The sequence below is a fragment of the Meles meles genome, chromosome 16 (assembly GCF_922984935.1).
Source record: "Meles meles chromosome 16, mMelMel3.1 paternal haplotype, whole genome shotgun sequence".
Classification (NCBI taxonomy): domain Eukaryota; kingdom Metazoa; phylum Chordata; class Mammalia; order Carnivora; family Mustelidae; genus Meles; species Meles meles.
In genome coordinates, this window is record NC_060081.1 from 52046732 (window position 1) to 52069281 (window position 22550).

At 41.1% G+C, this 22550-nt stretch overlaps 2 protein-coding genes across 2 annotated transcripts; both read left to right on the forward strand.

The window, feature by feature from the left end:
- Positions 1-792: 792 nt before the first annotated feature.
- On the forward strand, positions 793-6896 carry PCNA (proliferating cell nuclear antigen). The gene is made up of 6 exons (XM_045981878.1): positions 793-1223; positions 2052-2149; positions 2310-2377; positions 3091-3285; positions 5419-5542; positions 5626-6896. Exons 1-6 carry the CDS (start codon positions 1003-1005, stop codon positions 5703-5705), a joined length of 786 nt encoding a protein of 261 aa, XP_045837834.1. The 5' UTR covers positions 793-1002; the 3' UTR covers positions 5706-6896.
- Positions 6897-7383: 487 nt separating this feature from the next.
- Positions 7384-21691, forward strand: TMEM230 (transmembrane protein 230). Its single transcript, XM_045981882.1, has 4 exons — positions 7384-7526; positions 10085-10205; positions 11515-11637; positions 20602-21691. Exons 2-4 carry the CDS (start codon positions 10107-10109, stop codon positions 20740-20742), a joined length of 363 nt encoding a protein of 120 aa, XP_045837838.1. The 5' UTR covers positions 7384-7526; positions 10085-10106; the 3' UTR covers positions 20743-21691.
- Positions 21692-22550: the final 859 nt, after the last annotated feature.

The following is a 22550-nucleotide window of genomic DNA, read 5'->3' on the forward strand; positions in this document are numbered from 1 at the left end:
CTGCAATCTTTCAGCGGTCAACTTAGTAACATTTATCAAAACTTTAATGGGTATGCCACTGCAAGGAGTCGATCTCTCAAAAATCAACTAAGTACCCAAAGGTGTTTGTAATTACAAGAAATTGTTAAGTTTGGCTACATGCATAGGATACTATTCCATCATTTTAAGAAGTGCTGATGTAGAGGTGGTATGTGACATAAAATTAAACCTAAGTTTATTAAGTACATCATAGAAGTGTTTCTGGTATGAACTCATTTTGTTTTTCTTTTAAATGTATTTGTATAGAGAAAAAATGCTTAGAAAGTTGTCTACAGTAAGTAACAAGAGCTTGGGGTGCGCGCGGGAGAGGAAGGGGCGTGATAATTCTCTAATCGTAACTGCACCCCTCTGTACCGTTTGACTTTTAGGAGCACATCACTTCCATAATAGCAAAAACAAAACACAGATTTAAAACAGCTGTACTCAGGCTGCAAGGCGTCTTCCTCCTGCTAGGTTAGACTTGCGTTTCATTTTCACCTTCTTGGTATTCCTGAAGAGGGAGGTTGAGCAGGCAGCACAAAACTCTAAGACCCTAAGACCCAAAACCCGTATCAGGCCTTCACAAGCCTAGACTTGTTCAGCGTCGGGGTTCCGAAAACAAGGCAAAAAAGAAGGCGGAGGCGCCACGCTCCTGCCCCGCCCCTGCGTCCAACCCTCCAATGGATGTTCAGGGAGGGCGGGCCACATGCAGATCAGGGACACTATTGGCCCTGGAATCTCTCGGCCAGGCAATGGGCGGGGCAGCGTGGTGACGTGTCCACACGCGGCGCTGAGGCGGAGAGCGCGCGCTCGCAGACGCGGCGCTATTAAACCGTCGCAGGCGCCTCGAGCTGGTTGTGATCGTCCTGGCTCTCAGACGTGAACTCCTGCGTTCGCCGGCTCGCTCTTACCCTGTGACGCCCAAGCCGGGAACAACTTCCTGTTTATCTCCGCCTGTAGCTGCGTCGTTGTGACTCTGCCACCATGTTCGAGGCGCGCCTGGTCCAGGGTTCCATCCTGAAGAAGGTGCTGGAGGCGCTGAAGGATCTCATCAATGAGGCCTGCTGGGACATAAGTTCGAGCGGCGTCAACCTGCAGAGCATGGATTCCTCCCACGTCTCCCTGGTGCAGCTCACCCTGCGCTCCGAGGGCTTCGACACGTACCGCTGCGACCGCAACTTGGCCATGGGTGTGAATCTCACCAGGTGAGCCGCAGGGTGGCGGAAAGCCGGGCTCTTCGTGCACCCCCACCTCCGGCTCTTGGCGGGAGCGCCGGCGAGCTAAGCCCTCATTGGCTGGCACGGGCGACCCGCGCCATCTCATTGGCCTGCGACGCCGAGGGGCGGGACCTAGCGGAGCGCGCGGTTCGGAAAGCCCGCGCTGGCAGCCGCGCGAACCGGCTCTTTCCGCGCCAAAGTCACAAAGCGGGTGGTGGCGGGAAAATGACGGGCTTCTTCGAAATGCCAGGAAAAGAGTTGCACAGCTCTTGGGCTATTAAGTGCCGGCGGCCTTGGACGACAGACCTTTGGCCTGACTGACCAGTTCTGTCACCCTACCTGGGGACGGACAATCGGTTGGTTCTGGTCTTTTATTATTATAAAGTTGCAGTGAGCACCCTGAGGTCATGACTTAAAATTTCTCCAGGGCAGGGGCTTTCAGAGTTTTGATTACTACTTGTCTAGTACATAAACATGTTTAAATCTTAAGGTTTGTGAGAAATACTTACCCCGACTACATGCAGTATGTTTAAATGGGTATCCTCCATCATTTTTCGTGATCGTCACAACTGAATAATTGGCTTCACCCACCCAAGGGACTTGCAGGTCGTAAAATACTGCTCTTTTGTTGATGGGGTGTGTGCTTGCTAAAATATAAATACTGCTAAATTGCATTACAAAATGGCCATATCAGTTTACCTAACATACCCAGTTCCTCCGACAACCCTGGGAAAAATAGCAACTCCTTCTTTTGAGTCAGAAATCGGTCTTGAGAACATTGTGTCGATTTTAAATCCTGTGTCTTCTGTATTCTAGCATGTCCAAAATACTAAAATGTGCTGGCAATGAGGACATCATTACACTAAGGGCTGAAGATAATGCGGACACCCTGGCCCTAGTATTTGAAGCTCCAAGTAAGTCATAACCTTCAACTAAGTTATACTAGGGGAAATTTAAATGCAGCGTGTCTCTCAAAGTTGTGAGAAATTTAAGAAAATGTTTGTGATGATTGTAGAACTTAACATCATAGTTATAAACTTAAATGCTTTTCTTCAATCTGCTTTCTTTTGGTAGATCAAGAAAAGGTTTCAGACTATGAAATGAAGTTAATGGATTTAGATGTTGAACAACTTGGAATTCCAGTGAGTATCAAAGTTTCTGTGTGTACTGTACACAGGGCATGATAGTTACATAAGAAAATGTTAATAATAGTTTAAAGCCCAATTCCTAATGGGACTTCTGTATATCTGCTGTACATGTTCCAAAGTGGGGCTTTAGCATTTAGACTGACGTCTGTAATTTCATTAAACTACAGTACTCTAAAATGAACCTGGTTGAATTCATTGCTGCCAAATATATATTAGCATTAACCTCCATGCTTTTTTTTTTTTCTCCCATGAGTAGACTTTAAGGCTGTGTTAGCAGAAATTCATTAAGGTTGGGTTTGTCAACATAAAAGGAGAGTTAAGATGTTTAAAATCTTTAGTATCTTGTTTTCTTGTTTTGGTAAGCAGTTGGGCCTGTTTGCACAAGCATCGTCATTTGTAGGCCATGCCCTAATGTCCTCTTGATTTAGCCCTGGAGGGTGATTGGGGGAGGCTCTTTTCCTTGAATAGTGCATTTATCATTAAAGGTTTAAACTCTTGTTTTCTTAGTATAATTATTATGACATATTTGTTTTATATCTACATTTGCTTTTCGAGGTTAAGAGTATGTTATGAAATTACACAATGAGTGATATTTCAAAGTAATCAGGAAGTCTTAAATTCTGAATTTTTGTCTAGATGCAGAGTCTTCAGAAAAGGAGAATTTTTAATTTCCAGCAGATGAACTTTTATTTTATTTTATTAAATAGGAACAAGAGTATAGCTGTGTAGTAAAGATGCCTTCTGGTGAATTTGCACGTATATGCCGAGATCTCAGTCATATTGGAGATGCTGTTGTAATTTCCTGTGCAAAAGATGGAGTGAAATTTTCTGCAAGTGGAGAACTAGGAAATGGAAATATTAAGTTGTCACAAACAAGTAATGTCGATAAGGAGGAGGAAGCTGTAAGTAGTTTCTTAACTAACAAAATACTCTGAAGAGTATGGTAACCCTTCTTCTTCTTCTTCTTTTTTGAGAATGGTAACCCTTAACATTAGATTGTGCCTTAGTCTGTTCAGGCTACTATAGCAAAATACTGTAGACAATGACTTATAAACAACCGAAATTTATTTCTGACAGTTGTAGAGGCCGGAAAGCTGGCCGATTCAGTGCCTGGTGAGGACCTGCTTCTTGGTTCACCAACAGTGGGCTTCTCACCCGATAGAAGGGTCAGGGGAGCTCTCGGGTCTCTTTTAGAAGGGTATTAGCACTAAGCACCTCCCAAAGGCCCTACCTCCAGGTACCATCACTTGGGGATTTGGTTTTAACATGAACTTTTTGGGAACACAGACATTCAGTCCATAGCAAGGTAATTGCAACTCAACAGAGGATCTAGTTGGAGGTAAAAATTAACCTTTTAGGAGCTCTTACATAATCTTTATATTAAGTTTCAACATGGTAGTCCCAGTAGGGGGCCTAAAGAACCTCCATTTAGGGACAAAGTAAAGAACACTCTAATTACTAAACATCCTTAAATTAAGGTTTTCCTAGAAAATCAGGTACCTTTTTTAGAAGAGTATTTATAAACAAATTGTTTGTAATTGTATTTTTTTTTAAAGCCTTACTAGCCTTTGAAAAAACATCAGTTAACTCTGTAAATGAAGGACAGTTTTAGGTTCTAACTTTGTAAGATTATTAGGCTTAAATATGGTAACTTTCAAAGTGCTTACCATAGTGTGACATTTTAAGTTTATAGTAATTATTATATATTCTAGTTCCTTGCATGAATAGTCAACCCTCAGTTTACATGAAGACTTAAAAATATTAGTAGCAAAAGTTCAGGGGCTAATTCTGTATTATCTCTGCTAAATTACATGGTAACTTCCCTGCCATTCTGGATTTTTTTTTTTTTTTAATCTCAAATTAGTTCTTCTATAAGTATTTTTGTATCTGAAATGTGAGCGTTTATGACATTTGGTATTAAGGAATTTTTCAGTGTTTTTCTATTTCCTTGGTTATTTCAGAAGTTGTTTTAATAAGCTCTGTACACTGTAGTTCATTGATAGGCCCTCAAATTCTTTTAATCCTTTGGTTCTCCATTCAACATTCAATTTCTTTATCTCCCCTCTCCATTACAATTTGTTGAGGCAAGTCCTTTCTCATTGAGTTTTCCCGAAATCTGGATTTTGCCTGTTGTATCCCTTATGTCAATTAATATGCTTCTCTAACCTATATTTCCTATAAAGTGGTAGCTCCAGAGCTAGAGCCTTCATACTCAGTGTTTTCTTTGTTTTGGGAGTGAGGGAATAAGAATACTTTACAGATGCTGGTATGTAAACCCCTAGTAGGTATGAGGTGTCTGCATTTTCTTAGCAGCCATAATAATTGTTTAGAATCATTAGGTCCTTAGAGTTGTATTAATACATTTCATTCCTCCTTTTATTAGCTGATTTATTTATTAGAAACATTCCCATAAAGAGAAGTTTTCTTTCACCACATAATTTTGTTTACCTGAACTACAGTTCATATAGGAAAGACAGACTAAATACTTGATTCTTTTGCTTTATTTACCAGTTCTCAAAATTAGTTTCATATCACTCTCCAAAGTAACCCAATAAGGGTTTTTTTGTTTTGTTTTTAAAGATGTATTCTAGGGGTGCCTGGGTGGCTCAGTCAGTTAAGCATCCGACTCTTGGTTTCAGCTCAGATCATGATCTCATGGAACAAGCACTGCTTGGGCTCAGCACTCAGCCTGGAATCTCTGCCTCTGCCTCTCCCTGCACTCATGCTCTTGCATGCACCCACACTCTCTCTAATAAATCTTTTTTTTTTTTTTTTAAGATTTTATTTATTTATTTGACAGAGATCACAAGTAGGCAGAGAGAGAGGGAAGCAGACTCTCCGCTGAGCAGAGAGCCCCATGCAGGACTCGATCCCAGGACCCTGAGATCATGACCCAAGCCGAAGATAGAGGTTTAACCCACTGAGCCACCTATGTGCCCCACTAATAAATAAATCTTTAGAAATATATTCTAAACTAATGGACTGCAACTTTTTTGATGTTCTTCAATATGATTAATCTTTCTGTTTTCTCTCAGGTTACTATAGAGATGAATGAGCCAGTTCAGCTAACTTTTGCACTGAGATACCTGAACTTCTTTACAAAAGCCACTCCGCTCTCTCCTACGGTAACACTCAGTATGTCTGCAGATGTACCCCTTGGTAAGATAATCAGTTTGTTGAATCTTGTTTTGTAGATGGTATATGTGGTACTTCTCAGTAATTGTGTTCCTGTCTTCTTTCAGTTGTAGAGTATAAAATTGCTGACATGGGACACTTAAAGTACTATTTGGCTCCCAAGATCGAGGATGAAGAAGGATCTTAGGTGTTCTTAAAATCCAGGAAAATAAAGTTAAGCTCTTTAAGAACTGCTTCTGAGATGCCAGCATGTACTAAGTTCGTCACCAAATTTGTACCTCTTAAGTACATATGTAGATATTTTCTGTAAATAACCTATTTTTTTCCTTCATTCTTTACAATTTGTTTAGAGAATAAAATCCAAAGTCAAATTTGGTCTTGTTAACCTAGAAATATTTCTGCCTTACCTAAAAATACTTGTGTGTTCATAACAAAAGGGTTTTGATTCTAAATGCAGTTTTGAGAATTTTTTTCAATTTAAATAAAAGTTTTTTGAATTTCAAACATAACAAAACAGTGCCTTCATTTGGACCATGACTGTTGCAAGTATCCTAGGGAATTCAGTTCAAGCTACCATTTCATGTAAATGTGCTTATTTTTCCAGTCTTAGAGCAGCCTGATAAAAATACATTTGATACAGCAATAAAAAGTATTCAAACTACAGTAGGTGACAATATTTTGGGGGATTCATTTGTCAAACTTATTTTGGTATTCTTCTAACTTGAGTTAAATAAACAGGAGAGTAGACCTATATATTTTGTTATTTTGTCAATTTTGTTAGCAAAAACTAACACTTTTTTTCAGCTTTCTGTACCCAAAGCTGTGTGGGCTTTAGAAAACTAGCACTGTTATAGGGCAGTGTTTCTTTAGCCTAGGGAGCCTTTTAAAAGAATCTTGAAAGATTTAGTAGATCTGTGATAGGGGCCAAGCAATATGTTTGTGCAAAAATAATTTTTCTAGTATAAGTAGCCTTTTTTGGGACTTAATCCTAGCAGTTGTGAAACAGACTGTTTAAATGTTCCTACTAATTATGCCAAACTGGCATAGCACATACTGAGAATTGCTTTATTAAAGTCCTTTATTCCTGGTGTATTCTGTGCTTGGTGGTTTTAACGACTGGTTCCTTTGTTGTAGTACCTGGACTGAGTTCTGGTTACTGGAGGTATAACCCACTATACCCAGTAGGTAACTAGTAATTACCTTCTGTGTGCCTGGGGGCAGGGAAGGCTGCAAAGGGGCCTGATGGAAGTTTTGGGAATGATGTAACTTTAATATAGACCGGTGATGGTTCCAAGACTGTATGCACTTGTCAAACTCATCCAATTGTACTTTATTGTATGTAAATTATACTTTAATAAACCTGACATTTACAAAGCTTCATGTGCTGCAAAATGTCCCTTGCGGGCGGGCTTCTTACTTGGTCCAGGCCTGATTTGAGGAGAGGGAAACTGAAACACAAGAATGTGGGGCCACGCAAGAGTAGTGGTGGGGTATTGATGCAGAGACCGCAGCGCGCCCAGGAGGAGACCTACAGCCGTGGGCACTGGAGACCTGCCAGCTCCAGTCATCCACAGCTTCACTGTCGGCTTCTGTCTCCTGTGGGTGCCACTCAGCTTCCAACACTGCCCGAGAGATCAGGGAAAGAAACAAGTAGCCGGTTTACCCGGAGTCTTACTGGGACCCAGGGAGTGGACATCCTTGACACCTTCACAACTCAGCGGAGGTGCCTGGCAACAAACCCAGGCCGCAGCGACTCCCGCCCCGGATACCGTCCCGCAGTACGCTACCTCTAGCGTAAGGCCAAGACAGAATTTCCGGAAGGGGACTGAGAGACGTCGCTCCCGGTGACGCCACTTCCGGCAAGCCGCCCGTCGGCGGGCCACTTCCGGCGTCAAGGCGGGCGGCTGGGGGGTGGCAGTTAGGTGAGGCGGGCCATGAGGCCTCAGGCACTTTTGCTGCCAACCGTGAGCGAGCTGTCGGCACGCGGGCGGCCTGGCGCGGCGCTCCGGTAAGGCGTGTGTTCGGCGGGGCGGGAACAGAAGCGCCCCCCTCAGGCGCCCGGCGGGGCCGAGACTGCGCTCCCTGCCGAAATCTAGCTTCGCATCCTGGGTGTGGAGCGTTCACCAGCCTGGGCCACCACCGCTGGCCTCTTCCCAGAAACTGGTTTTGTTTGTTTCCGTCTAAATTCGCGTCGGTTTTTATTTGTCTTCCTGGCTAGGTCTGGAGACGGGCAGGAAGATAGTGTGTGTGGAGGCGCATAATGCTAGGCATTGCGCTAAGTGCTTTACTTTTTTTTTTTTAAATATTTTATTTATTTGACAGAAATCACAAGTAGGCAGAGAGGCAGGCAGAGAGAGAGGAGGAAGCAGGCTCCCTGCGGAGCAGAGAGCCGGACGTGGGGCTCGATCCCAGGACCCTGGGATCATGACCCGAGCCGAAGGCGCCACCCAGGCGCCCCTAAGTGCTTTACTTTTAAAGCCTTGAAGCCCCCCGAGTGCTCAGGGAGTTTGAGAGTTTCGGTGGAACCGGTTTAAAAAAAAAAAACCAACAATTCTTTGGGGGAACTTGAATGGTACTCTGAAAACCTTGGTTTACGTTTTTCCTTCCTCCTGCCGAATTCTTACTCTTTGCTACCAGTAAGCATTCGTCTCCCCTCTCCCTCACACCCTTCGCTGCTTTATTTTGATGCGGGTGTGTGAATAGGTAAAGCAGAGTCCGTTAACTTTTTTTTTTAAAGACGATACAAATCAGAAGTGATTAAATCCCCTCAAACCCCCACATACCGGTAGTTTGGACTTTACATTTTGTAGAATTAATTTAGGTTATCATGTAATCGGGATCGCAGCACTTAAAAACCTAGTATTCGGGGCGCCTGGGTGGCTCAGTGGGTTAAAGCCTCTGCCTTCGGCTCAGGTCATGATCCCAGGATCCTGGGATCGAGCCCCACATCGGGCTCTCTGCTCCGCGGGGAGCTTGCTTCCTCCTCTCTCTCTGCCTGCCTCTCTGCCTAGTTGTGATTTCTCTCTGTCAAATAAATAAAATATTAAAACAAAAACAAAACCCTAGTATTCGATGCAGTTTGAGCTAACTTCAGAAAAGCATATAAATTAACATACTGGATCCAGTACTTGATTTCTGCACTGTTATATAATTGCTAAAAAGGGACATTCACATTTAGCACCAATTCCGTCATATTGCTAGTTATTTTAGCATTTTTATTATACATAGTATTTTAGGTTGACTCTTGGCCACTTAAAACAGCTCATTAATAATTGGGATAAAGTATATAGAAAGCATTTTGACTAGTACCTGCTATCTAAGTGTGGGTAATTATTAACCAACATTATTATAATGATGGTTATTTACAAAGTGTCATACCAGAGGAAGGCAAAGTCTTTATGGTTTCTGGATTTTTTTTTTTAATGGTGCCCTTATTGTGAGATACTTAATTTTCTCTTTTTACAGATCCATGTCACCTTTAGAAATAGCTTCACAGTCAAAATAGATTTGTCTATTGTATCAAATTACTAATGTTTTCCCACTTAAATGTCAATTGTTTTTTTTATCTTATCTACTACCTCTTAAACTAGTGACAAAATAGCCATGATTTCTTTACTGAAGTTGGTTTTGAATATTTTGCACAAAAAACAAGTTTTATTTTTATTTTTAATCTTTTTTAGGAGGCTATAGAAGTAATCTGGAAAATGAAATCACTACTTTCAGTGCTTGGGGTGGGGCAGAGAGGCAGACAAATTGGCAGTGGTACAGTGCTGATTACCAGTAATGATAGTGCTGATAGCCAAATTTACTGGAGGCTCTGCAGATTTTTTTGCATTAAAAGAATGATACCGGATGCCTGGGTGCCTCAGTCTGTTAAGCGTCAGCCTTCTGCTGGGCTTTGGTGGTGATCTCAGGATCTTAGGATTGAATCCCACATGGGGCTCCTTGCTCAGTGGGGAACCTGCTTCTTCCTCTGCCTGCTGCTTCCCCTGCTTGTGCCTCTCCCTCTGACAAATAAAATCTTTTAAAAATTAAATAAAATTAAATTTAAAAATAGAAATAAATAAAAGAATGATACCCGTTAGGGGGAATCAACAAAATGCTTAATGTGTGTGTATTCCATATCCCACCCATTCTCCCTCCCTGGCAAGTAAGAATCATTTGAGCTTATGCTCCTCTTGCTTTTTCCTAAAGCAGGGACAGGGGCCAAGCAGTACTATAGCAGAATGACTGAAAATGTGGACTTTGGGGTCAGACTTAGATTTAAGTCACCACTCTTCCACCTGCTCTGTGTGGAGGGTTTGGAAAAATTAGGAGGCACAGGAATATTGGTGAGAAGATAAACATGAGGTCTATTTCTTGGTCAGTGTCTTGACTTTCATTCTACCAGGACAAGCCAGAGAATGTACATAAGGAGAATGTTTTCACTTTGTCAAAGGAGTATCAGATTTTAAGTGCAGTGAAGCGTGAATTGCCAGTTGCTTAGTATGACATCTCAGTCCAAATTCTAATATATGTAACACACTGTGGTCAGTGGCATGTAATGACAGTTTTCTTTGTCTTCAGACTGTAGCTGTGTCAGTGTGTTATGATGCCGTCTCGTACCAACCTGGCTACTGGAATCCCCAGTAGTAAAGTGAAATACTCAAGGCTCTCCAGCACAGACGATGGCTACATTGACCTTCAGGTAAATGCGGAAGGGAATTAATGAGACTGGCTGGCTCCATTTCTGTTGAGTTAGCAGAAGACCTTCTAGGTGGAGGTTTTGCTGTCTATGGGGATTAGAAGAAGCAGCAAGAAGGACACTTATCTCTGAGACCCTTTCAGCCATAGTTTGCAGAAGGAGGGGCCTTGGTAGAGCAGTTTCAAACCAATATAAACATTGTTCATTTCTAAGAATTTTTAATTGTTAACGCCAAAGCCCAATAGTTACAAATTTTATTTAGTTTTACTGGAAAATGCTCAGATTGTGTTTTGTTAAGTAGAATTTTTTTTAAGGACTGTGTCATTGGTTCATTTACACTTTAGTCAAAGCCAGTTCATCTTTTAAGGGAGAAACTAACTGCTAAAGCCAACAGATTGTGGGAATCTTCCTTCTTTCCTGATGTCATGAGATCCAATTTATTAAAGGTATTCTTTTGGCAAACAGTAAGTAAAACAGAATATTTGTTAAGTTTGTATCCTACCCTGATTCGTTATTTATAAAATGCTTAATGGTGTAGCATATCTCCTTCTGCCCACTTTCCCTTAGAATAGTTTAGGTGGAACCAGGGCCAAGGAGGAAGAGGCAGGAACACATCCCTTTAAATATAAACAAATCAATGACTCTGCACTCTTCGAACCCATACTTGAAGGAGAGAAGTTTTGTTTTTTGAAAGCACATCTGAGAAGCTTCCAGCCCATTAGGTCAAATACAGAAATGAGGCAAACCTCAGAAAGCTTGTGTCTGAATCTTAACTTTGAATAGAACTTATTAACAAGTCAGGTTACTTGGTCCCTGGGGTGGGCAACTAATGCTTTAGAAAAAGCTGTTTCTAAAACCTTTGACTGTATGCTCACTTAACTTTGAATGCCAGAAGTCACTTGTTTTCTTTACTTCTCCAGATCAAGATATTCAGTCTTGAATACCTAGAGATTAGTACAGCCTTCCATGTGCCAGGCATTTAATAAATATCTAATATCTAATCAATGAGTGACCATAAATATCTTCTGTTTTTGTAAGAAAATATTTTCTTATGGTGAATGGTATATGGAATAAAATAGAAGTAGAAAGAGTAACATTCTGCTGGGACTCCTCCGAGTAGCTGTTAGAGCAGTAATTAGAGCTTCACCTCCTGTTTGTCCCTTGCCTTTCTCTCCCAGAGCTCTAGTGGGTAGTAGGATTTCCTTCAAGACACACAAACCAACTACATTGGTTCTTATTATCCTCCTTGCTTTGAAGTGTTTCAGTCCTGGTATTTTCATAATGCTATGTCTTTTGTTTGTTTTTCTTCCAGTTTAAGAAGAGTCCTCCTAAGATCCCATATAAGGCTATTGCGCTTGCGACAGTGCTGTTTTTGATTGGGGCCTTTCTCATAATCATAGGCTCCCTCCTGCTGGCTGGCTATATCAGCAAAGGGGTAAGTTGAAGGGTTTGTGGGAATGTGCATGAAATCCTTAAAAGTGTGAATCTGGGCTCTATTTTATATTCATATCTAGTACAGTAGTTTCCAGCAGAAAGAAGAAGAGAGTTTTCTTTTAGCTTTTGTTCTCTGATAACAAAACATACATGTTTTTTTGTTTTTTTTTTTTGAGCAACAACATGCTTGTCCCAGTTTCTGTGAGGTGTGTGTGTGTGTATGTGTGAGGGACATTTTCCTTCTGAGATGTCAAGCAGTCTTCCCACTGTCACAATTTGGAACAGCAAAGGTGAGCCTAGCATTGAGGATTTCTGATTGATAAAGGCTGTACCCAGAGTAGAATGTGTTGTTATAATTTTGCAGTGCCACAGACGTTCCAGGTGTGGGGAGAAGCAGTGAGGCTTGTATACGTCTGGGGCCACTGACCATGCCAGGACTTGTGACTCTTGAGTCTGATCCTTACTACATTGGGTTTGGTTGGAGTTCTTGTTGAGCTTCAGAATGTTATCTTTATTACCTAAAGTGGCGCTTGGTGGTTCTTTTTCTTGGGCTATATACATGTGCTAATAGTGCCCAAGTTGACCTGAACTAATAATGATCACAAGTCATGGTCATATTGTCCTGCAGAAGGAACACAGCCAACATCTGAAAAACTGTGGACATTATAGAAATTGAGAATAGCAGCATTGTAGCAATAAAATGGCTGCATTCACTTTAAGAAGTGATTCTGATTTGCCATTGGTCCTTATCTACTTAAAATTATTATGTGGTCACCAGATGCTTACTTGGTGCAGTCTTTGTTTGAACATCTAACTTCAGGACTGTGCCTTCAGTTAACTTTCATTGCAGTATGCAGTATCAGTCCCAGAGGACTCTGTTAATTACAAATATTGAGAGTGGAGGTGAGATCCACATGCAGCAAATATCATTTTACCTTGTGTGGTTTATAAAAGACTGCTTTATAAGTAAGGATAAAGATGTTAATTAAGAGAATCACTAATAAGTTTGGTTTGGAGTTTTTTTCCCCTTTTTATTACAGATACTTCAAAAACAGAAGTAGATGAAATAATGTATTAAACCCGTGTGTGTCTCCCATTCATCAACAGTTATAAACATTTTGCTTCATGTATTCCCCCAACTATATTTTCCTGTGTAGGAAACCAAATAACAGATTTATATTTTGCTGGTATTCTTTTTCATTTTGAGAGAGAGAGGGCGCATAGGAGCGGTGGTGGGGTGGAGGGCAGAGGGAGAGGGAGAGGGAGAGAATGAGAATCCTAAGCAGGCTCCACATCCAGTGCAGAGCCCAATCTCACAGCCCTGAGCTGATGAAATCAAGAGACTGATGCTTAACCGACTGAGTCACCCAGGCACCTCTATTTTGCTGGTATTCTCAAGTGTGCATCTTCAGTATGCATCTGTAACAGTTTTTATAAGTTTACAGGCACTGTATTAATATCTTTGATCTTCATATTTTTGTTAGATTTAGAGACTTGCTTAGATTCAGGTTAGTTTTGTTTTAGAAAGTATATTTCATGGGAGATGCTGTGTATTTGCTATGGCAGGTTGGTCCTGAAACTTCGATGTTCTTCAGAATCATCTGGCAGGCTTGTTAACACACAGATTCCTTAGTTCCATTCTCAGAGATTCCAGTTCTGTAGGTGGGTTGTGAGAATCTGCATTTCTAACAAGTTCCCAGGTAATGCTGGTGGTCCATCAACCACAATTTGAGAACCAAATTGTGGTATTACATTAGGAGGCACGTAATGGTTATCCTGCTTTTAGTTGATATTAAGGTAGATTGCTGGGTTTAAGTGCCTTCAGCCTAATTCATTTATTATAAATTTCCCCATTACTATTTATACTAGTGAATGCAGTTCTGTCATTTTCTGCATTCATTAGCTGAAATTCTGCTGTAAAGGTCTTTCTCAAATCTACCCTCTGTTTACCCCAAAATATAATTGCGCATAGTGAAGGTAGGAAAAATGTTTCTCTGCTTCACAACTTTTATAAAAATACACTTAGCAACCTCAAAACCTCAAAAGGTAGTCAGAGAATGGTATCAGTATAAACTCCTATTTTTTCTTTTTTTTTTTTTTTTTTAAATATTTTATTTATTTATTTGACAGAGAGAGATCACAAGTAGATAGAGAGGCAGGCAGAGAGAGAGAGAGGGAAACAGGCCCCCCGCTGAGCAGAGAGCCCAATACGGGACTCAATCCCAGGACCCCGAGATCATGACCCGAGCTGAAGGCAGCGGCTTAACCCACTGAGCCACCCAGGCGCCCCCTATTTTTTCTTTTACATATTTGTGTTTCAATCAATCACAGTCCATTTTTTTTTTTTTTTTTGAGTAGACTCCACACCCAGTGCGGGGCTTGAACTCAAAACCCTGAGATCAAGAGTTGGATGCTTAACTGAGCTGCACAAGTGTCCCCCATATTCTTTTTAGTATCTAAATTGTTCCATGTTTGGTCAGTAGGACTCCTTCGTGTTACTTCTTTGTCTTTTAAACATGGCCTACGTAGCCTTTGATAGCTTTCTTGCTTTCTGGAACAGCAAGTTATCCCAGGCCCAACTATATATTTCCTCTCTCCTAACTTGTAAACAACCATTTCTCCGAAGAGCCTTGGTTTCTGTATAGGAAGTAGATTTAGAGAGAGCACAGACTGGGCATTAGTGGTGCTCATGCTTCGGTTTTGATTGTTTCTAGACTGTTTCAGCAATGGAATCAAGAAATAGGTATCTTTTTCTTTTAAGAGTTTATTTATTTATTTGACAGACAGAGCTCACAGGTAGGCAAAGAGGCAGGCAGAGAGAGGGGAAGGGAAGCAGGCTCCTTGCTGAGCAGAGAGCCCGATGTGGGGCTCGATCCCAGGAATCTTGAGATCATGACCTGAGCCAAAAGCAGAGGCTTTAACCCACTGAGCCACCCAGGCACCCCAAGAAATAGGTATCTTTTAGAAGACAGTTTTCAGTGCAAATTTAAGATTAGAGTTAATTTAATTAGGGCTTAATTTCTTTGATATTATATGGGTATATCTACCCTATGATAGTGATGTCATTACTTATTTGCCTTATTCTATGTTATACATATAATAGCTTTTTTTTAAATTAATTAATTTATTTTTTCAGCGTAACAGTTTTCATTGTTTTTGCACACCCAGTGCTCCATGCAACACGTGTCCCCCCATTACCCACCACCTGGCTCCCCCAACCTCCCACCCCCGCCCCTTCAAAACCCCCAGGTTGTTTCTCAGAGTCCATAGTCTCTCATGGTTCGCCTCTCCTTCCAATTTCCCCCAACTTCCTTCTCCTCTCCATCTCCCGATGTCCTCCATGTCATTTGTTATGCTCCACAAATAAGTGAAACCATATGATACTTGACTCTCTCTGCTTGACTTATTTCACTCAGCACAATCACCTCCAGTCCTGTCCATGTTGCTACAAAAGTTGGGTATTCATCCTTTCTTTCTTTTTTTTTTTTTTTAATAAACATATAATGTATTTTTATCCCCAGGGGTACAGGTCTGTGAATCACCAGGTTTACACACTTCACAGCACTCACGATAGCACATACCCTCCCCAATCTATAACCCCCTCCCCCTCTCCCAACCCCACCTCCCCCCAGCAACCCCCAGTTTGTTTTGTGAGATTAAGAGTCATTTATGGTTGTCTCCCTCCCAATCCCACCTTGTTTCATTTATTCTTCTCCTATGCCCCTAACCCCCCATGTTGCATCTCCACGTCCTCATATCAGGGAGATCATATGATAGTTGTCTTTCTCCGACTGACTTATTTCACTAAGTTCATAGTTCCATCCATGTCATCACAAATGGCAAGATTTCATTTCTTTTGATGGCTGCATAGTATTCCATTGTGTATATATACCACATCTTCTTTATCCATTCATCTGTTGATGGACATCTAGGTTCTTTCCATAGTTTGGCTATTGTAGACATTGCTGCTATAAACATTTGGGTACACGTGCCCCTTCAGACCACTATGTTTGTATCTTTAGGGTAAATACCCAATAGTGCAATTGCTGGGTCATAGGGTAGTTCTGTTTTCAACATTTTGAGGAATGTTGTTTTCCATGCTGTTTTCCAGAGTGGTTGCACCAGCTTGCATTCCCACCAACAGTGTAGGAGGGTTCCCCTTTCTCCGCATCCTCGCCAGCATCTCTCATTTCCTGACTTGTTAATTTTAGCCATTCTGACTGGTGTGAGGTGATATCTCATTGTGGTTTTGATTTGTATTTCCCTGATGCCGAGTGACGTGGAGCACTTTTTCATGTGTCTGTTGGCCATCTGGATGTCTTCTTTGCAGAAATGTCTGTTCATGTCCTCTGCCCATTTCTTGATTGGATTGTTTGTTCTTTGGGTGTTGAGTTTGCTAAGTTTCTTATAGATTTTGGATACTAGCCTTTTATCTGATACGTCATTTGCAAATATCTTCTCCCATTCTGTCAGTTGTCTTTTGGTTTTGTTAACTGTTTCCTTTGCTGTGCAAAAGCTTTTGATCTTGATGAAATCCCAATAGTTCATTTTTGCCCTTGCTTCCCTTGCCTTTGCCGATGTTCCTAGGAAGATGTTGCTGCAGCTGAGGTCAAAGAGGTTGCTGCCTGTGTTCTCCTCAAGGATTTTGATGGATTCCTTTCTCACATTGAGGTCCTTCATCCATTTTGAGTCTATTTTCGTGTGTGGTATAAGGAAGTGGTCCAATTTCATTTTTCTGCATGTGGCTGTCCAATTTTCCCAGCACCATTTATTGAAGAGGCTATTTTTTTCCATTGGACAGTCTTTCCTGCTTTGTCGAAGATTAGTTGACCAGAGTTGAGGGTCTATTTCTGGGCTCTCTATTCTGTTCCATTGATCTATGTGTCTGTTTTTGTGCCAGTACCATGCTGTCTTGATGATGGCAGCTTTGTAATAGAGCTTGAAGTCCGGAATTGTGATGCCACCAACTTTGGCTTTCTTTTTCAATATTCCTTTGGCTATTCGAGGTCTTTTCTGGTTCCATATAAATTTTAGGATGATTTGTTCCATTTCTTTGAAAAAAATGGATGGTATTTTGATAGGGATTGCATTAAATGTGTAGATTGCTTTAGGTAGCATAGACATTTTCACAATATTTATTCTTCCAATCCAGCAGCATGGAACATTTTTCCATTTCTTTGTGTCTTCCTCAATTTCTTTCATAAGTACTTTATAGTTTTCTGCAAGACATATAATAGCTTTAAAATAATACTGCAGGGAGCACCTGGGTGGCTCAGTCTGTTAAGCCTCTGACTCTTGGTTTCAGCTCAGGTCATGATCTCAGAATTGTGAGATTGAGCCCCATGTTGGGCTCCATGCTCAGTGTGGAATCTACTTGTCCCTCTCTGCTCCACCACACCCTCAACTTGCTCATGTGTGTATGTGCACATGCTCTCTCTCTGTCTCTCTCTCTCTCTCTCAAATAAATAAATCTTGAAAAAAATAAGATAAAAGGGATGCCTGCATGGCTCAGTCAGTTAAGCAGCTGCCTTTGACTCAGGTTATGATCCCAGGGTCCTGGGATTGAGTCCCACATTGGGCTCCTGGCTCAGCTCCCTTTGCCTGCTGCTCCTTGTGCTCACTCTCTGTCTCTCTCTGTCCTTCTGACAAATAAATAAAAATAAATAACATCTTTAAAAAAAAATACCAGCGTGAGAGTTAATGCTAAGTATAGGAAGGCTAAATACACTATAAATTTCCTTTGCAATTCTTTTTTTTTTTTTTAAAGATTTTATTTACTTATTTGACAGAGAGAGAGATCACAGGTAGATAGAGAGGCAGGCAGAGAGAGAGAATGGGAAGCAGGCTCCCTGCTGAGCAGAGAGCCCAATGCGGGACTTGATCCCAGGACCTGAGATCATGACCTGAGCTGAAGGCAGCGGCTTAACCCACTGAGCCACCCAGGCGCCCCACCTTTGCAATTCTTTAATCCTACTAAGGATGTACAGTCAGTATCTTGCAAAAGAAAAAAAGAAGCAGGAGAGTAGAAAATGTAAAATAAGATAACAGAAATAGCACCAAGTATGTCAGTATGTCAGTTGTGAGAGTTGTAGACTGTTACTGTTTCTGATGTTCACGTAGTCCCATCTTTAGGCTGAGAGAGCCCCTTCAAGTTCTCTTTCCTTGTTTTTTGTTTTTTTTGTTTTTTTCTTTCCTTGGTTTTAAGCTGGGATTTATTGAGTCATTGTGTGTAGCTGAGGCTGCTTGCTTTACACGTATTACCTCACTTAGTTTTTACTATCTTATATGAGGTAAATACTCCTATTTCTGTTTGAATGACGTAGTCAAAGTTATATTGAGTAGATAATCACCAATATACATTGCGTAACTAGCCATGTTAAAAGGAGATTTTTAGGGATGCTTGGGTGGCTCGGTTAAGTATCTGCCTTCAGCTCAGGTCATGATCCCAGGGTCCTGGAATTGAGTCCCACATTGGGCTCCTTGCTCACCAGGGAGTCTGCTTCTCCCTCTGCCTGTCACTCCTCCTGGGTGTGCGCGAGTGCCTGCTCTCTCTGACAAATAAATAAATATTTTTTTAAGAAAGATTTTTAGACTGGGTTTAAATCCTTAGTTGAGGGAAGACTTAAAATTAATGGGAAAAATGACTTATCAGATAAAGGGCTAGTATCCAAAATCTATAAAGAACTATCAAACTCAGCACCCAAAGAACAGATACTCCAGTCAAGAAATGGGCAGAATACATGAACAGACATTTCTGCAAAGAAGACATCCAAATGAGACATGAAAAAGTGCTCAGCATCACTCGGCATCAAGGAAATATAAATCAGAACCGCAGTGAGATACCACCTCACACCAGTCAGAATGGCTAAAATTAACAAATCAGGAAATGACAGATGTTGGCGAGGATGCAGAGAAAGGGGAACCCTCCTACACTGTTGGTGGGAATGCAAGCTGGTGCAGCCACTCTGGAAAACAGTATGGAGCTTCCTCAAAAAGTTGAAAATAGAGCTACCCTGTGACTCAGCAATCACACTACTGGGTATTTGCCCTAAAGATACAAATGTAGTGATCTGAAGGGGCACATGCACCCAAATGTTTAAAGCAGCATTGTCCATAATAGCCAAACTATGGAAAGAACCTAGATGTCCATCAACAGATAAATGGGTAAAGAAGATGTGGTATAGATATACAGTGGAATACTATGCAGCCATCAAAACACGCAAAATCCCCTCGGGGCTAATAATACATTATATGTTAATTTAAAAAATAAATAATTTATTTTTTTAACTTTTTTTTTTTTAAGATTTTATTTATTTATTTGACAAAGAGAGCTCACAAGTAGACAGACAGGCAGGCAGAGAGAGAGAGGAGGGAAGCAGGCTCCCTGCTGAGCAGAGAGCCGGATGTGGGGCTCGATCCTAGGACCCTGGGATCATGACCTGAGCCGAAAGCAGAGGCTTTAACCCACTGAGCCACCCAGGTGCCCCTAAATAATTTATTTTTTAAAAAATCATGAAATCCTGCCATTTGCAACAACGTGGATGGAACTAGAGGTTATTATGCTAAGTGAAATAAGTCAGTCAGAGAAAGACAATTACCATATGATCTTTCTGATACAAGGAACTTGAAAAGGAGAGTGGGGGGGTTGTGGGGGGGTAGGGAGGGAAAAAAATGTAACAAAAAGGAACCAGGGAGGGAGACAAACCATAAGAGACTCTTAATCTCAGGAAACAAACAGAGGGTTGCTGGGGGGTTGGGGGAAGGGACAGTGTGACTGGGTTATGGACATTGGGGAGGGTATGTGCTATGGTGAATGGTGTGAAATGTGTAAGCCTGATGATTCACAGACCTGTACTCCTGAAGCAAGTAACATGTTATATGTTAATAAAAAGAAAAAAAATTAATGGGAAAAAAATCACAGAGGAAAAGGAGGATAAGCTTAACTGTATAAACATTTAAAAATATACCTAAAAATAAGGCAGAGCAATTTTACAAGAGTGGATTCATTCATTTAATATATTTATTTATATGTTGGGTGCAGGTGGTGATCTTGGGATGAACAAAAGTCCCTGCCCTCCTGGAACTCCCCAAATAGTTGAAGCCCTACACTAAACACCATTTCTTTCTCTTTGACCTGTGAATTGTGATTATGGGAATATACACTAAAGAAAGACTCTGAAAGGCTAAGAAAAAGGAGTTTATTGTGTTATCCTGTACAGTTACAAAAAGTGAGAGACAACCAAAGTATCCAACAGTCAGTGGGGCATGGTTAAGTAAAATTGTGGTGCATCCATTACAATGGAATGGTAGACACCATTAGTTGACATAATGTGTTAGTTTCAGGTGTACAACATGATTCAATATAGTATATATTGGGAAATGATCACAATAAGTCTAGTTAGCATCCATCACCACACATAGTTTTTTTCCTTGTGACGAGAACTTTTAAGATCTACTCTCAGCAACTTGCTAATAATACACAATACATTGTTTTTAGCTATCTTCACCATGTTGTACACTGCATCTCCAGAACTTACTTTGTGAATGGAAATTTGTACCTTCTGACTATCTTCACCCATTTTACCTGTCTCCCACCCCCAGTGCAGAACTTTAATATAACTTTAATATAACAAGCAATTACTTGTTATAGTAAGAGACTAAAACAAGGCACAGGGTATGGTGTGTTCACAACTAGAAACTAGAATGGAGAACAGAAGGAAATAAGGGAAATATCTGTGGATGCAGATGGACAGTTTATTTACAATTTTTAGTGCTTTGTAGTTTTTCTGCATTTTATAATAAGGAGGAAAAGAGATGTAAACCTGTTCCACTGGTAGCATACTACCCAAAGGAAATGCTCTGAAGAGTGTAAAATACTGATATATGGGTTGAACCTATGGCTTTGTTTTATTTTGAAAGTGATCATTTGTATGGTACTAATGTGTTTGCCTCCTTCTGCCACTAGGGGGCAGACCGGGCCGTTCCCGTCCTGATCATTGGCATCCTGGTGTTCCTGCCAGGATTTTACCACCTGCGCATTGCCTACTATGCATCCAAAGGCTACCGGGGTTACTCCTACGATGACATTCCAGATTTTGATGACTAGCTAACCCACCCTCAACCCTGAGAAGAGTCACAGATGGGACTGAGACCAGCTTTAAGATACTGAGCAGAAACTGGCAAAAGGCTGCGGCATTCTGCAGTTTGCAGATGTTAAACAAAAGAATGGCCAGATTTTACGGGTCCATCCTCAAGATGTCAACTGAGCTTACAATTACAAATTAACTAATTAGGACATGCTCTATTTTTCATCTCCTGGCTCTGGCAAAAGCTGATAAGTTTTTCCACACGAATATGTATCTTGAAAGAGTAGCCATGTTAATGATGTGGGAAGGCAGGAGGTTCTTGTGTAGTGCAGAATGTTACTGCTGCCACCCTTGTTAGAGCTCAGCATTTCGTTTAAATAGTCCTCATTGTCAGTTCTGGTAGCAAATAGAAGAATTTAATATGTCAGATTTCATATTACTAGTAATTTATTTTGAAAACATCTAAGTAGCTTACCCCTACACTCATCTCTCACTTTGTGTTCTAGTGGAAGACCTTGGCAAATCAAATGTCAGTGTAGGTGCATCTGTAATATTTCTTACTTGCTTTCTTATTAACAGCAGCCAGGACTTTTTTAAGTCTCAGAGCAAGTTCCTAGAAGGTAAACACCCCTCTGTTCACCAGTCCTTGGTCAGCTTTGATTTGGTCCACCAGTAAGCTGGCCAGCATATAATATGGGTTATTCTGTTCTTTGTAGATCAAGATGTTCTGTATATCATGCCTTTAAGGACTGGATTTTGGCTGTTTCCTAAGGAAAAAAATGTAGATAAGTGGTTGTTATTTAGAGATTATAAACTTGTTGTTAGCATCTTGCGTTATGATGTCATTCTGCTAAAGATTGCAAGACTCAGCCTGGATCCCTAGATGGACTAGACTGCCTTAGTTTGATTCTGGTTCATAGCTTGCACAAAGTGACATATTCAAAAGAAATTAAAATGTCAAAATCTAAACCTAGACTTTCAGTGAGTTAATTTCAAGTATATTTCAGAAAACATTTTAATGATTATATGATGTCTTTGATCCCAGTACCCAGGACCACCTTCCTTTTTAGATAATGGGCCTTGTGGGTCAGACTGCTTTTCAGTCATCCTCTTACTGTGAGCTAATGGACATGGGCAACTAGAAGCCTGGAAGGGCCATCAACTGAGATTTGGAGGGCTGTGGGTAGAACAAGTTTATTGGGGGCGGTGAGTTCACTTTTGGATGTGTTAAATTGTAGATGTGTACTCCACATCCACATAAAACTGTTTAGTAGGCAATTACAAACCGTGGATCTGGAGTTCAGGAAATAATTTAGGCCAGGAATAGAAATTAGGGAGTCATTGTCGGGACAATATCTAAAAGCTGGATGATACCACTCACAGAGTGAGTGCATATGGGGAAAAAACTAGCACTCAGGAAATGAGGGACAGTGGGGTGTGATGTGAAGCAACCTCTGAAGGTAGGTGCATTTGGTAATGGGAGAGGAGTGTGGGGAGGCCAGTACTCTAATCGAAGCTCCTGGGCCTTGACTCTGGAGTTGTAAAGAGATCGATAAAGCTTTATACTGGGAACTGTTTTGTTTTGTTTTTAAAGATTGATTTTATTTATCTATTTGAGAGAGTGAAAAAGCACAAGAGAGGGGAGGGTCAGAGGGAGAAGCAGACTCCCTGCTGAGCGGGGAGTCTGATGCGGGACTGGGTCTTGTTGATCCTGGTACTCCATGATCATGACCTGAGCCAAAGGCAGTGGCTTAACCAGCTGAGCCACCCAGGCTCCCATCGTGGGAACTGTTTGTAAAGCAAAGGTCAGACCAGAAGGTTTTGACCA